General features: G+C 32.9%; 1 protein-coding gene across 2 annotated transcripts; it reads right to left on the minus strand.

Moving 5' to 3' along the window:
• Nucleotides 1–832: 832 nt before the first annotated feature.
• Nucleotides 833–6,898, minus strand: LOC105348863 (cytochrome P450 3A11). 2 transcript variants are annotated; one of them, XM_011458447.4, is made up of 15 exons: nucleotides 6,607–6,898; nucleotides 6,359–6,473; nucleotides 6,064–6,160; nucleotides 5,845–5,897; nucleotides 5,537–5,633; nucleotides 5,289–5,405; nucleotides 4,998–5,086; nucleotides 4,081–4,226; nucleotides 3,683–3,810; nucleotides 3,189–3,297; nucleotides 2,938–3,095; nucleotides 2,761–2,849; nucleotides 2,514–2,651; nucleotides 1,215–1,377; nucleotides 833–1,086 (listed from the first exon to the last, which is right to left on the minus strand). In XM_011458447.4, exons 2-15 carry the CDS (start codon nucleotides 6,430–6,432, stop codon nucleotides 1,003–1,005), a joined length of 1,542 nt encoding a protein of 513 aa, XP_011456749.3. In that variant the 5' UTR covers nucleotides 6,433–6,473; nucleotides 6,607–6,898; the 3' UTR covers nucleotides 833–1,002. The 2 variants fall into 2 exon arrangements, with proteins under 2 accessions (XP_011456749.3, XP_011456748.3); XM_011458446.4 differs by having other exon boundaries at nucleotides 6,359–6,463; nucleotides 6,607–6,896.
• Between the last annotated feature and the right edge of the window lie 6,257 nt (nucleotides 6,899–13,155).

The following is a 13,155-nucleotide window of genomic DNA, read 5'->3' on the forward strand; positions in this document are numbered from 1 at the left end:
TAAGTCCAAAACTAGCCCGCATTTTTGTGCGCCGTTAATTTTTTGTTTGGAAGAAACCTGAGCTCTTCGGAATGTGAACCCGAATTTTCCAATGGAGCTGAAGATCTGCAACTTGCTACAAAATGTGATGTCGTCACAGGGGCTCATCATGAACTTTTTTGTCTTCATACCATGTGAATGACCACCACTAAACATGTACTGTACAATACACAAGGGAGGGACCAAAACTCAAAACAATCGCTACCTCGGAATTAATTTGTTCGGCTCATTTTGATTTTTCTCGGATTTTAAATCTTGCCTACTGGGTATCAATATACAGATCTGGAAAGGATCATTGTTTTCAGAAATGTCTTCAAAATGTATGCATCGGCTATTAACGCGTTTGTTTTAAAAAAAATTTACGTGGTTACATAGTAAGAAGATAAAAAGCTGTGAGCCCATCCAGTAAAATTTCTTGTTCGTCGGACGTCCAGTGAAAAAAAGTACGACGGACGAGCGATTGAATAATAATAATTATTCTATATTGTAGGAAAAATTTTAGGCAGTAGTACTGCCGCAGTACATTAATAAATTTGTACGGTCGGTTATATTTTTCTACTTGTTTCTGATTTAAAATAAAAACGAATTAAAATACGAAAAATAGAGTGGAAATAAAACAGAAAACGGCACAGAATTTACTGGATGCGGGAAATTAATGATAATATTATTTGCACAGTTTTATTATAATACGAGCGCGTGGGGTCCGACGAACAAGAAATTTTATTCGTGTGACCTGATGACGTTTAAAGAGAAATCATATAAGGCAAGTTTTTATTTCTGAACCATTTCATAATGAGATCTTTAAAGTTCTCTTTATTTCTACAACAAACCAACGAAAAGAAAATATATAGTCATATACTGTCTTAATATTGCATTTTTGTCATTTCATTATATTATCTATAAACATTTGTTCAAGAAGGAATGTGTATAGTCAGATACTGTCTTCATCGTAACAATTGCCTCCTAGTCAGTTATCTTTTTTTCCAGCTTTAACTTCACTCCATTAGCTGGTTTCATCAGGGCATCTTTGCTCAATTCTAATGGTATCTGAAAAGAGTACCGTAGATTTTCGATAATATTTATCGATAAAACTTGGCAATTTGGTTTTGATTCGGGTTTTTTTGTTAAACATCATCCAATGAAACATACATTTATGAAGCATTTAATTAATTTACCTCTGTTTCGCTGCATGTGACAAAGCGGTAGTGTTGTAGAATATAGACGAGGGCACACTTGGCCTCCATGGCGGCTAGACGCTGGCCAATACAGTTCCTGGGACCGTGCCCAAAAGGTAGGTACACGTACGGATTGCGCTTGGCTTTGTTTTCAGGTGTGAATCTGAATTTGAAAATATATAGTTTGGGCACACAGTCTTTAGTTTTGCATACACAGTTATATCACGATTAAATAATTGTGTGTTCATAGGTTAACAGACTCAATCAAGACAAACTTTGGTAGACAGACAATGTTTTAAAAAGAAATAAACAACAAGTTAAAAGTTCACTGAGATATGAACTTGGTTGATCACGTGATCAAATCCCGCGAAGCCCGAATATTTGATTACATACCAACCAAGTTCATATCCCGGTGAACTTTTTAACATTGCTGTTTATTACAGGCACGTAGCATCAGGGCCCCCCCCCCCCCCCCCCACCACACTTTTTCTCGCAGCAACAAATTTTTTAAAATTAATATATAAAAAAATGAATTATAATGGCGTTGCCCCCCCCCCCCCCCACTTTTTTGGAAGTTAGTAAAAAATTGATATGAAAATAAGGAAATGAGTAGTCAAATTGAATATACCCCCCTCCCCCCCGCACGGATTAGGAAATTGATGATCTGGAGGAAAAAAAATTTGGTAGGGAAGAATTTTTTTTTGGAAGTATAGTTGAGTTGAGCCCCGAGCCCCCCCCCCCCCCCCCCCACGGATTAGGATTTTGAAGATTTTTGGAATTTTTTTTTCTGGCTTGTCAAGATATTTTGGATTGGTCTGGCCCCCCCCCCCCTTTCAAAAACGATGCTACGTGCCTGTATTACTACAGTGTAATATTTACGTTTGGGAATGAAATATCCTTCAGAATCATCAATATAACGATGTTTTTAGGTTTACAATATTGCAACTGTCAAACGATAAGCGCCATAAATGGGGAGCGGAGTGGATCGAAAACCCTTGGCTAGCGAAGATGATCATTGTGACGTCATAAAAAGAATTCTATTAGGTTCATATAAGGAAGCACATTTGCAAATATGAATCTATATTAAAAATATCACTTTTCAAAAAAATAAGGTGACATATTTATTTGAAATGAAAGTAAATTTTAAATAAACTATGATTCTGATGTATACAGCTGTTTTTGAGTGATTTTTAAAAAAAATTATGTGAACCATTTATTTGATAATGGGATGTATTTGTTCATCAATTGACACAAGACGTTGTATTTTTACAGCTACCCGATTCGTACATTATTACACACCTTTCTGGATCAAATTTCTCTGGTTCTTCCCAAAACTCGGGATCTCTATGGATCGCAAAAACGGGAAACGTCAGTTCGGTTTCCTTCGGAATTTTTATCCCATTAATGTCCATTTCATCCAAATTTGACCTGTTAATTCTAGTAACAAAATATCTTTTTTTGAATTTTTTTTTCAATATTTAGATTATAGGAAAAGTTTGCATTCTTATATACAGGTATACATACAAGAAATTGTGGTTTTACAAACCTTGTTGCCGGAGGGTACAAACGTAAAGTCTCACAAAAGACCATATCTAAGTACTCTAACTTCTGTATATTGTCGTATGTAGGCAATTCCTGCAAAATGAAGGACACGAATGAGCACCTTTTAGAATGACCAATCAGAGTTAAAAAAGTTAACATGCTATGTTTTAAACATGCTCACTGTTCCTAATACAGAGTCGATTTCCTCAATAAGTCGGTCCTGACATTCCGGGTTTGTAGCGAGATTGTACGTCATAAAGGTCATGGTGCTGGCTGTTGTGTCAAATCCGGCCAGGAGAAACAGAATGGAGTTTCCTGTAATCTCTTCTACAGTCAAACCTACAGTGGTACACGACATGTATCAAACTTGATCACAAAGATGCTTATACCTTTTTGTTTCGAATATACGTCGTGTCTAATGTTTGTAAATACCTCTTTTTTTCCATTGTTCCGGGTTCTCGTAGGTGTGGGTTTCCTCTATTTCGTTCCTGTCTGTGTCTTTGTGAGCGTTGAGCATAAGCTGAAGCATGTCTTTTCTATCCTGTAAAATGGAACAACACATAAAGTAAACTCGTTATATTACAAGGGAAGAATATTGCATTTAGTTCTGATAAAAACTGTTATGAGTATTTCTATCCTCATTCTCAATGAACACGTTTGTGTTCATACAGCAATTGACAAAACCGAATCACATTTAATATTATAAACAGTTTTAACAAACGCTTTAGAAAAATAAACTTTTTGTTGTTGAAGATTTAACATTGTTCAGTGAATTAAGTGACTATTTTTTTTAAAAATTGTTTTGTGATGAAATTTATCCAAAAGTATATACATGTATAATAATATAATAATGTTATTAAATGTATACTAAAGAGTAAACACATATATTTTCTCTCTGTCTGCCTGTCTGTCTGTCTCTCTCTCACCTTGTCTGTGTCATCGCGCATTCCCACAGCCTGATGTACCGCCGATTTATAAAATTCCATCACTTTACGATTATTAAGGGGCGATATCTTGAAATAATTCAAAACAGCGTCAATCTTCGAACTCATTGCTGCAAGGAGATATTTTGATTTATACATCTTAGGATGGCTCGATGCAATATAGTCGTTGCCATTTTATGAATGAAAGCTTCATATAAGATAAGGGAAAATGATAAAGGAAAAAGTAAGGAAATTCAATCATGATTTTTTTATCAATTAAATGATAATTTAGGGCTTGAACAAACATCTCTAAGATCTTGATTCAGGTAGATCTGATGGGTAATTTGTTATCCATCCAGCCTCCTTAATACATTAAACGAAGATGATGATAAAACCTTTACCAGCAAGAATGAGGAGGGGAGTGAATTTCACGGTAAACAACTCTTTGGCGTATTTGACAAAAGTGTTGTCAGGATTGGTCTGGGAATCTATTTCCATTCCAAACCCTAATGAGGCTATGACGTCCATTGTATAATTCCCGTATACCCTAAAATCAGGACAGCATGTCAGATAAGTAGAACATTATAATGTTAGAACATGTGCATGTATAACTATAGTCTATCCCAAGTTATTTTTTAAATTAAAATAAACATTCATGTCAATGACGTACAATTAAAACCGATAATAAGGGAAAAAATTTAAGATTTCTTCATCGATATATCATCTGTTTTTACCGGAAAGAAAACAAACAGCGTATTGAGATTCAAAATGGGACATGTTTTCATATTTTCTCTATTCGAAAGTACTTAGGACATCTCGCACAATTTATTTACATTATTTATCATCCAGGGTACTTTCAATTCAAATCCCCGTAAACTTTCTAATTTTGGTTGTGTATTGAAACCCGAAATTTAAAATTCGTCCAAATATGCTGCATTAATATCTTGGGACAGACTATAGGTTAAACTAGACTAATCATGAAAATATTTCTAAATTAAAATACCTGCACGTTTTTTTAGCTAACGACCTTTCAGTATTTCAGGTATAGTGTACATATAAACATGTGTATATATTGAGATTGAGATAAAAGATAAAAGGTTGACACCATGCACTTTGTCCATAATCATATGTCTATTTCGTGGATTTTCAAGTAATGCAATATATAAGGCAATCTTGGCCGTTTCAAATCTACGTATTTTTACTTATTTTTTTTTATTCAGAAAAACAAATGGTTTGCAGCCGTTCTGGTGCGTCTCTTTCTAGTTCTGTTTGAATGTCATATATTTTTGAGTAGTTCTGAAATAAAGTTGATACTGACTCTTTGAATTCAATAACTTCGCCCTCTGCAGCTCTATTGTTCAAAGCGTCTAACAACATCTTATATTTTACTTGTAAGATGGATGACATCTGTGAAACAAAATAACGTATCAATACTACTTGTTAAAATCTTAAAATGAATATTTCTGATGAAAACATTGATTCCAAACTTAACATTTCCCCGAACGACTTAGGATAAAAATGAGAAATCTAGTGACATGAGCTAGAAATGAATGGATTTTTATAATCTTATTACAATAATTCATTTAAATAAATTATTGCACAACCTGACCTTTCTCATTTTCCCACTAGAAAAGGTCGGAAGAATAGTGTTTCGTATGAACCTCCAGTGATCATCGACAACATCTGTTAACGAGTATTTCAACTCGTCACGCCGTGTGATCAGTGCCTTAAAAAGTAAATACATTTACAGCGTCGACATATTTAGTTAAGAAAAAACTCTGGAGTACTGTTTACTGTGTCAAAAAAGTTATTGCAAGAACATCGAGAAACATTTGCAAATATATTCTACATGCATACAAATCTGTTTGGAGCTTTCGAAAAATCCTTGACCATGATGTTTTTTATGAGTTCTGGGTCAGAAATCATAAGAGAGGGTGTGCTTCCGAAGAATAATCTGAAATAAAACGCAATTATTAATTTCATTAATAGTTCATACAAATTAGAAATTTAAATATGGTTTGTTGCAATTGTCACAACTCAGAAGAGATCAAGTAAAATTTTAGCATATCTGAATTAATGAATAAGGTTATGAATAAACATGTAGAAATTGCTAGTTATATGAAAATACAGGCATCAAATGCATTTATAACTTCAAAAATACTTGCCCAACTAGTCTTCCATATTTTTGTACCAGCTCTACATCCAATTGAGCCAATCCCTATTTAGTAAAAATAGTTGATACGAAGATAAGTGGGTTAGTTAACCGAAAAAACATTTGTACCCAAAACCATTCTTTTATGTAATAAACTGCATTTCAATTCGAACACACAAATGACAGCGTTGATTTTTACGTATGTACACTTTATCAAATTTAACGGTATGACCTTTTCCCTAAATTGCTTCATCTGTCCAACATAAGGCATGAAGTCTGGGCCTGGTATCCTCAAGCGATGCCAAATGCCAAATTTCCATTTGATGTACCTACATTGTATAGGTAGCAAGTTGATTCATGTGTTCTAAAGAGTCTAAGGTATGATTTTAATTTTACATATTACATGTACATTGGCATTTATAACTGTAATTACGAGAGAGAGAGAGAGAGAGAGAGAGAGCGAGAGAGAGAGAGAGAGAGAGAGAGAGAGAGAGAGAGAGAGACTTAATGCGTTTTATAAAACTTACATATACATTGTCAACAGCACTGCTATTGCTAACAAAATCCATCCCTTGATGTCCAGTAAACACTGCACATCCATTGTCCAGGTTCGTGTACTTGACTGATTTTTGCTGTATAATACTATGCATATGTAGTTAAATCATTTTTCATCTACAGGCACACTGTCATCCAATTATAAATTCTTTAGTAACATTGATAGATTATAAAATACTCGTTTTAAAAATGAATAACATCTAGAGCAATAACATCTTACCTGATTATGTTTTAGTAAACACTGGCGCGCATGCACTATCTCAGTTTTTTTATACTGTCGTTAGTCCATGCACAGAAAAAAAAGCTTTAAGCTGATCACTTTAATTTGTCTCTCTATTTATATCACAGTGAAACAGTTTATTTTAATACATGACACACTCTTACACAATCATGAGACATATTTGGAGAAAAAAACTGTTTAACATTTATAGACGACATTAAGTTCGTTGTCCTGGATATTGACATGCATATGTAGATAGACCAGGTAAATATGCGTTCATATCGATTGTAAGAATGAGGGTTACTTATCTTCAGTGTAGCTACAGGCATGGGTACTTTATACACGTATGTTAATCTCAAGCTGCAGGTTTTACAACTGTAATATATTTTTTTTTCAATGGTTTATATGTATGTGTCACCATAACAAGTTTTAAATTCCATAACAGTGTACAGTGTAGCATGTGCATTCTTGTTATCTCTTCGCTACGAACCTTTGACATTTGTCAAATTTGTAAACACTTTTTAATATAACCATATATGGAAAAGGTGAGCTATAATCGTCATAGACAAACTGTACATGTCATGTTCGGAATGCAGTAAATACAATCTACAATATGGCAAGGTCAAAACTAAATCATTGGTGGATGTTCACTCTGTACATTATAAAAATAATATTCTGGGTCTTCTATTTTGTCATATTACTGTTTTCTAGGATTGTTGTTATCCACACATTTTTCTCTTATCAATCTTTAATTCTTAATTATCAGGCGAATTATTGGATTTACTTATTTACATGAGAAAGAATTGAGAGCTTTGTATCTTGCTTGAAATCTACGACTGACACTCATAAAGGGCGATGCAGTTTCCACGCTATTTTAATTGCCTAAATGCGTTGCAGAAAGATTGAAAAAAAAATAAAGTCACTCAGAATGAAGTGATTTTTTAAAAGATGCAACTTTATATACAAGGCATTCTAGAATTATGTTTGGAAACTTCACGTTGATTTAAATTATACATGTTCCGCTTAATGAATTGTAAATTCATTACACAGAAGAATGTAATATATTTCATCACCTTTAATAGTGGAATCTTCATTGTTCTGAAAGACTGCCTCCTTGAAACAAATTTAATTTGATATTGCATTAAGAACCATACATTTTCTTGAAAACTGCTATTTTTGAATTTTGTTTCAAAGAGGCATATTTTTTTAAAAAAAAACCCTGACTTTTCAGAAAAAAACATTTGTTCTGTCGAAATGCAACAGCGGTATGCTATTTTACACTAAAGTTTCTTATGTCGACTTGGTGGAGTGTTTAAGCAAATGGTCCTTTAAATGCGAGAACTCTTTTTTGTTTAGGTTAGAATCCTGATATGTTTGGTATTAATTTTATGCATGATTTTTGGGAGTTGATTTTAATCAACTCTCCTATGCACTTACTCGGGCAAAGCGAAAGTGAAACAGTGTTTGGACCTAAGCACAAATCAATACCGCTGACAACACTTAGTTCTTGAAAATAATCGATAAATTCGATGCTGAAGCATTGTTTTCAAGAAAACTTATTTATTAATACCATGAAAATAATAAGATTTTAAACTGTACAAACAGTTTAGATATTTTGTATGTATTCCTACGCTAGAGTTCATTGTAGTCTCGTTCAACCAGACGCTTGGCTGTCTCCGTTAATATCCGACAAAACAGAGTCTCTCTTGCTTGTCGGAGATAAACGGAGACAGCCGAGCGTTTGGTTGAAGAAGACAAGAGTTCATATATTTCGATTACTGATACTACTTGCCATGCAAATTCACATATCGTTGATTATGAATAAATGATAATCGATAAAATCAACTCCCGTCAGTACTTCAGTACTTTGATTTGTAACGTATTGATAAAGGTAACTAATTTTAAAAAATCTTAAGTGAATAATGTCGGTTTTTAATTAAAATGTTTAGAGTACGGTTGAATTAATTTCTTTGTAACTGCAAGTAATCTCGTATATGTACTTTCTGTGTAACGTACCCAACATATACGTACATTAATCAACTGTCCACATATACATGTAAATATCACATTGTATAGAGGACTTTAACACATCGTACATATGCAAGCATCTATCAAGAAAGTGAGTGTATGTTCCCTGAAAAATTATGCCGTTTACAAAGACACAATGCGACCTTTGCAGGTGATTCAAAGCAGAAGGCCAAAAAAACCCCGTATTAACCAGTATGAGTGGGCAGCGAAGCAAAAAACAAATATAAATAGTTATAGACACCTATTTCAAAGTGTTTATCTGAATACTATAAAGACATAAAATCATTATAGTAAAAAATTTATCAACCTTTAATGACATTAAGGAACCAGAAAGTGTCAAATTTGAAAAATGCATTCCTCTTCCGTTTCAGCGCGCTGGAAAGTCAAAATCAAATCGTTTTATATGTAAACATAAACCGCTGGTCTTTGTATAGTACCAGCGGACGCAAGGGGGGTTTTCTTGCAATTATGCGTTCTGATACCGTTGGGTGTGCGTTGTTGCAAATCACAATTGCAAAATTAAAAAACATTAAACCTGATATAAAGGTAAATGCACAACCAATACCATGTAATCATGACAGAAAGACCGTCACTGGATGGTTTTGTCAGTGTTCGATATGTGCAAAAACTGTTGGTACATAGCCTTAGTGATTTGGTTCCTAGCTTATGCGAGACACAATTACGGGCCGCCAGAAGGCGGTCCGTTATTTGATATACATTTAGATATTGTAACTGCGTTTCTGCGGGATAGTTTTTTTCTCATAGAATTAGTATATTGCTTATTTTTTATGAATTAAAATAAATTTGCATGTAGAAATGTGTTTTATGCCTTTAAAAAATATTACATATTTCTTGTTTACTTGTAAATGTAAAGTAGTCATAGACTGTCGTGTTAGACGCGTTGTGTTTTTTTTTCGAGACTCTAATCTATTCGGAAAATTTCGGAGTTTTTCATTCTTTTCAAAACAATGTATCGGGATCAGTATACGGGACATACTAAAGACCTGAAACACTAAAGACCTGAATGACATGAACTATTATATAAATGATATATTTGAATTTCTATGTTCTGCGTCAAATAAAATGGCATTTGTGTGTATTTGTTATATTTCCATGTGAAATGTGGTAGAAAAATATCATGAAATGACATCCATATCAATTATTTACTCAAAAATATGAAAGATCTAAAAATTAGAGTTGACGTGATTTATATTTAATTCTTTTGAGAACCTCATGCAATTAAATAACCCTGATTACCTTCATTATCTGAAGTGTAGATAAGATTTGTAATTCCATCTGGGAAAAAAATAATCCGGCTTATTTTTTACTTTAAATCGTGCAGTTTCTAACGGATGAGCACGATCTTATATGAACCTTTAAAATAATCCATTTCTATTTTATTATGTGGTCCCTTGAAATCATATTAACTGATGCATTAAGTTTTTATTCAATACAATACAACAAAAAATAAAAATGGTTTGAAATACATAATCTCCATAAAAATAATGTTGAGTTGAACTTTGTATTTGAATAATGTACAAATCTATTAAAATTTACCATGAAAATTAGTACTGTATAACAACCAACTCGTTATTCTTTGAGGTGTGTTTTTAATGTAAACAACTAGTGATGATTCATACAACAATCATATTTTTGCGGCCCATTTGACGCTTGCGTCAATTATGTTTTCTTGTAATTGTCTTGTTGTAAATTTTGAATGAACGACAGTTGTCATGTTGTAAATTTTGTACTTACTGCCACCCGGAAAAATCAAAATTTAAAACATGACACAATTATAAACCCAAAAAGGACAAAATATCGCCTTTAATAAACGCTGCGAGCGGACATAAAAAACCGGACATGGTTTAAATAAACTGAAAGTATATTGTAAAATTGATAACCTACATGTATATATTATATACGTCTTCGCTTGCCACGAGTTTGCGATCCAACCCCTCCTTAAGAGAACGCATTGGAAACCCTTGGCTTGCGAAGATGTTTGTATGGCTATTTCTTAATAATGGAGTAAGAGAGAGAGAGAGAGAGAGAGAGAGAGAGAGAGAGAGAGAATAAAAAAAAGTACTTTTCATAGCCATGGACAACAGACTGAAAGGACCATGCAAATACAAATCATATATACGTAGTATTGAGAGTCAATTTGTTTATAAAAATGTATTCGTGCATACTTTACATGTACATGTACATTTCATTTTAACTTCCTTTGACATGTTCCTTTTTATACAATACTGAAGCAAGGACAACAACTCCGCTGTAATGAGTCGAATACAACTTTCGCCATGCAGTCATTTGATATGTTTGATGAAAACAAAACCATGTTTTACATAAACGTAGAATGTTATGTATTTTGCCGGAATAGAGGACATGTAAAATATGCTATGTAAAATAATATAATCGTCTACGTAATGTGTCTATGTTTAGAGATAACTTTTTATGCGTTACAGGTATTGAAATGCCTTTTACAGTATAAAGGTAAAATTTCCGTATTTCTGCAACATTCTCTTTGTTAATTCATATATAAAGCATTGTAAACAATTAAAATAGAAAAGCAACGATCCTCGATACACCTGTGAAAACTCTGCATACAAACCCGAACTCCTAAATTACATCCATTAGATATATAAATGGAATTCTAGCATCTGTTTTACTTCCACTTGAAAATGAAATAAAAATAACTTTTAAGGGTGATGTGCTGTCATCTTGTACACTTGAGAATAAAAATGTAAGCATTTCTTGACCTTGCTTGTTTCTGCCCAAAGCTGGTCAAAACTCTTACCAAGATATGAAAAAGCAATAAATATGAGGTTCTGCATATTGTTTTGAATGCAAATTACGCATACAAGAACAGGACGCCTTTTTAATCACCTATAACAACTGCAGAACTGTGCATTTTCAATTCATATTAAAAACATATTGAAGCGCTGCATTTTAGTTATAGAATAGCACTTTGTTGTATAGGTTTGCAACAAAAATTGCTTCAATCAGCAAGAGTTATCTTTCTTTATCATAGACTATTTGAAGGTTTTTCATACATGTTTTACATACAGTCATGATAAATTGCCACTGTTTCTAAATTTTTAGAAAAGGTTTTCTGTTTTTAAATTTGGATAAGATAATAGTAAATGGATCCATATATTTAAGAAATCCTAAAAATGTAAACCAGAGCATTTTGTTATAACACAAAAAGATGATCAAGTGAATAATCTTCCAGTAATTGGTATGATATCAATATAGGTATATATTGTTTTTAATCAAATGAGATATTGTTTTTTTTTTCAATTTTCTTTTCCATATATCCATCCCGGATTCCAATAATCGATGACGTATATTGCTTCCCAAAAAACGCCACCTGGCGTTTATTTGTGCGTCCGCTTGTTTCATGTTGATGTATGTTCGTTTTACATTTATGTCTGTTGGTTTTACTTTTTGTGTTTGATTTGTAGTTAAATACCTTTGGTTGATTTTTATGTACATTTATTTTGCAAAGAAGACTGTTGGTTTTGCATTTATGGTCATTGATAATATTATTTTAGATTGCTGAATTTAGTTTATCGTTGATTTTGTAAAAATGTATTTTTTGCCCTTTCCGCTGCCCATACGTACCTTAATGAATTTTACGTCTTTCTTTGTCTATATAGACATTTCAGATTTTTTTTTCAAACTTAAAAAAATGTCAGTACTCTACTGCACTGAGAATTTCAGATAGGTAGAGGATGGCTGTCTATACATACATGTATATACTGGTCAATTTAAGAAGGAATATCATTTTCCTGCTATATTAGTACATGTAAATTAAAAAAAAAAGTCCACCTTAAATGGCTTTCATTCGGAAATCGAACATCCTAGATTTAGGATTATAATATGATAAACCTGATTTTGCAGGGTAAAAATGAAAAAGTACAATGTAAATTAAACTTTTGTACTACAGTATTCTTCAAAGAAATGATAAAAAGAAGACTTTTCCAAGGTATGTAAATTTCAATTACAATACCTGCTGTCAACATATTAAGCTGATGCATTTGTTTTAATTACAGAAATATAATGTATATATATTAATTTACTTTCATGTTAAATACAGAAATCTGATTGATATTGACGCAGTACATAATCCGTTCTATTACCCTCAGCGTTAGCAACACACTTGGAAACGAGGTAACGCAACGAAGTGACATGCGCGTAAATTATGCGGGTATGGTTCACCGTAGAATTAAAGTCATTCCTATATAAAAGAAGTAAATTTTTATTTAAAATCAAGACATTCAGTATATAATAAAATAAATAGTGCCTGTTTTGGACACCCCTCGAAAACCATTGTGAACCTCCGCTTCGCCTCGGTTGAGAATAGTTTTCTCGGGGTGTCAATCTCAACTGTTACCCTCCCAAACAGGGTATTTATTAATATAATACACAATTTCATATTTTGCAATTCTTTATCTAATACATGCATGGAATTCAATGTTATGAATTACTTTGCAAAATTTCAGTCAGTTGATTTGTTTCTTA

The sequence above is a fragment of the Magallana gigas genome, chromosome 7, assembly GCF_963853765.1.
Source record: "Magallana gigas chromosome 7, xbMagGiga1.1, whole genome shotgun sequence".
NCBI lineage: Eukaryota > Metazoa > Mollusca > Bivalvia > Ostreida > Ostreidae > Magallana > Magallana gigas.

Excerpts from the sequence above, each read along its gene's own strand:
- LOC105348863 (XM_011458447.4), bottom strand. The coding sequence starts at position 6,432 with ATGGATGTGCAGTGTTTACTGGACATCAAGGGATGGATTTTGTTAGCA. Across the intron at positions 2,850-2,937 it reads TCGACTCTGTATTAGGAACA|GAATTGCCTACATACGACAA; the intron begins GTGAGCATGTTT and ends TTCATTTTGCAG. Across the intron at positions 1,087-1,214 it reads TCACATGCAGCGAAACAGAG|ATACCATTAGAATTGAGCAA; the intron begins GTAAATTAATTA and ends TACTCTTTTCAG.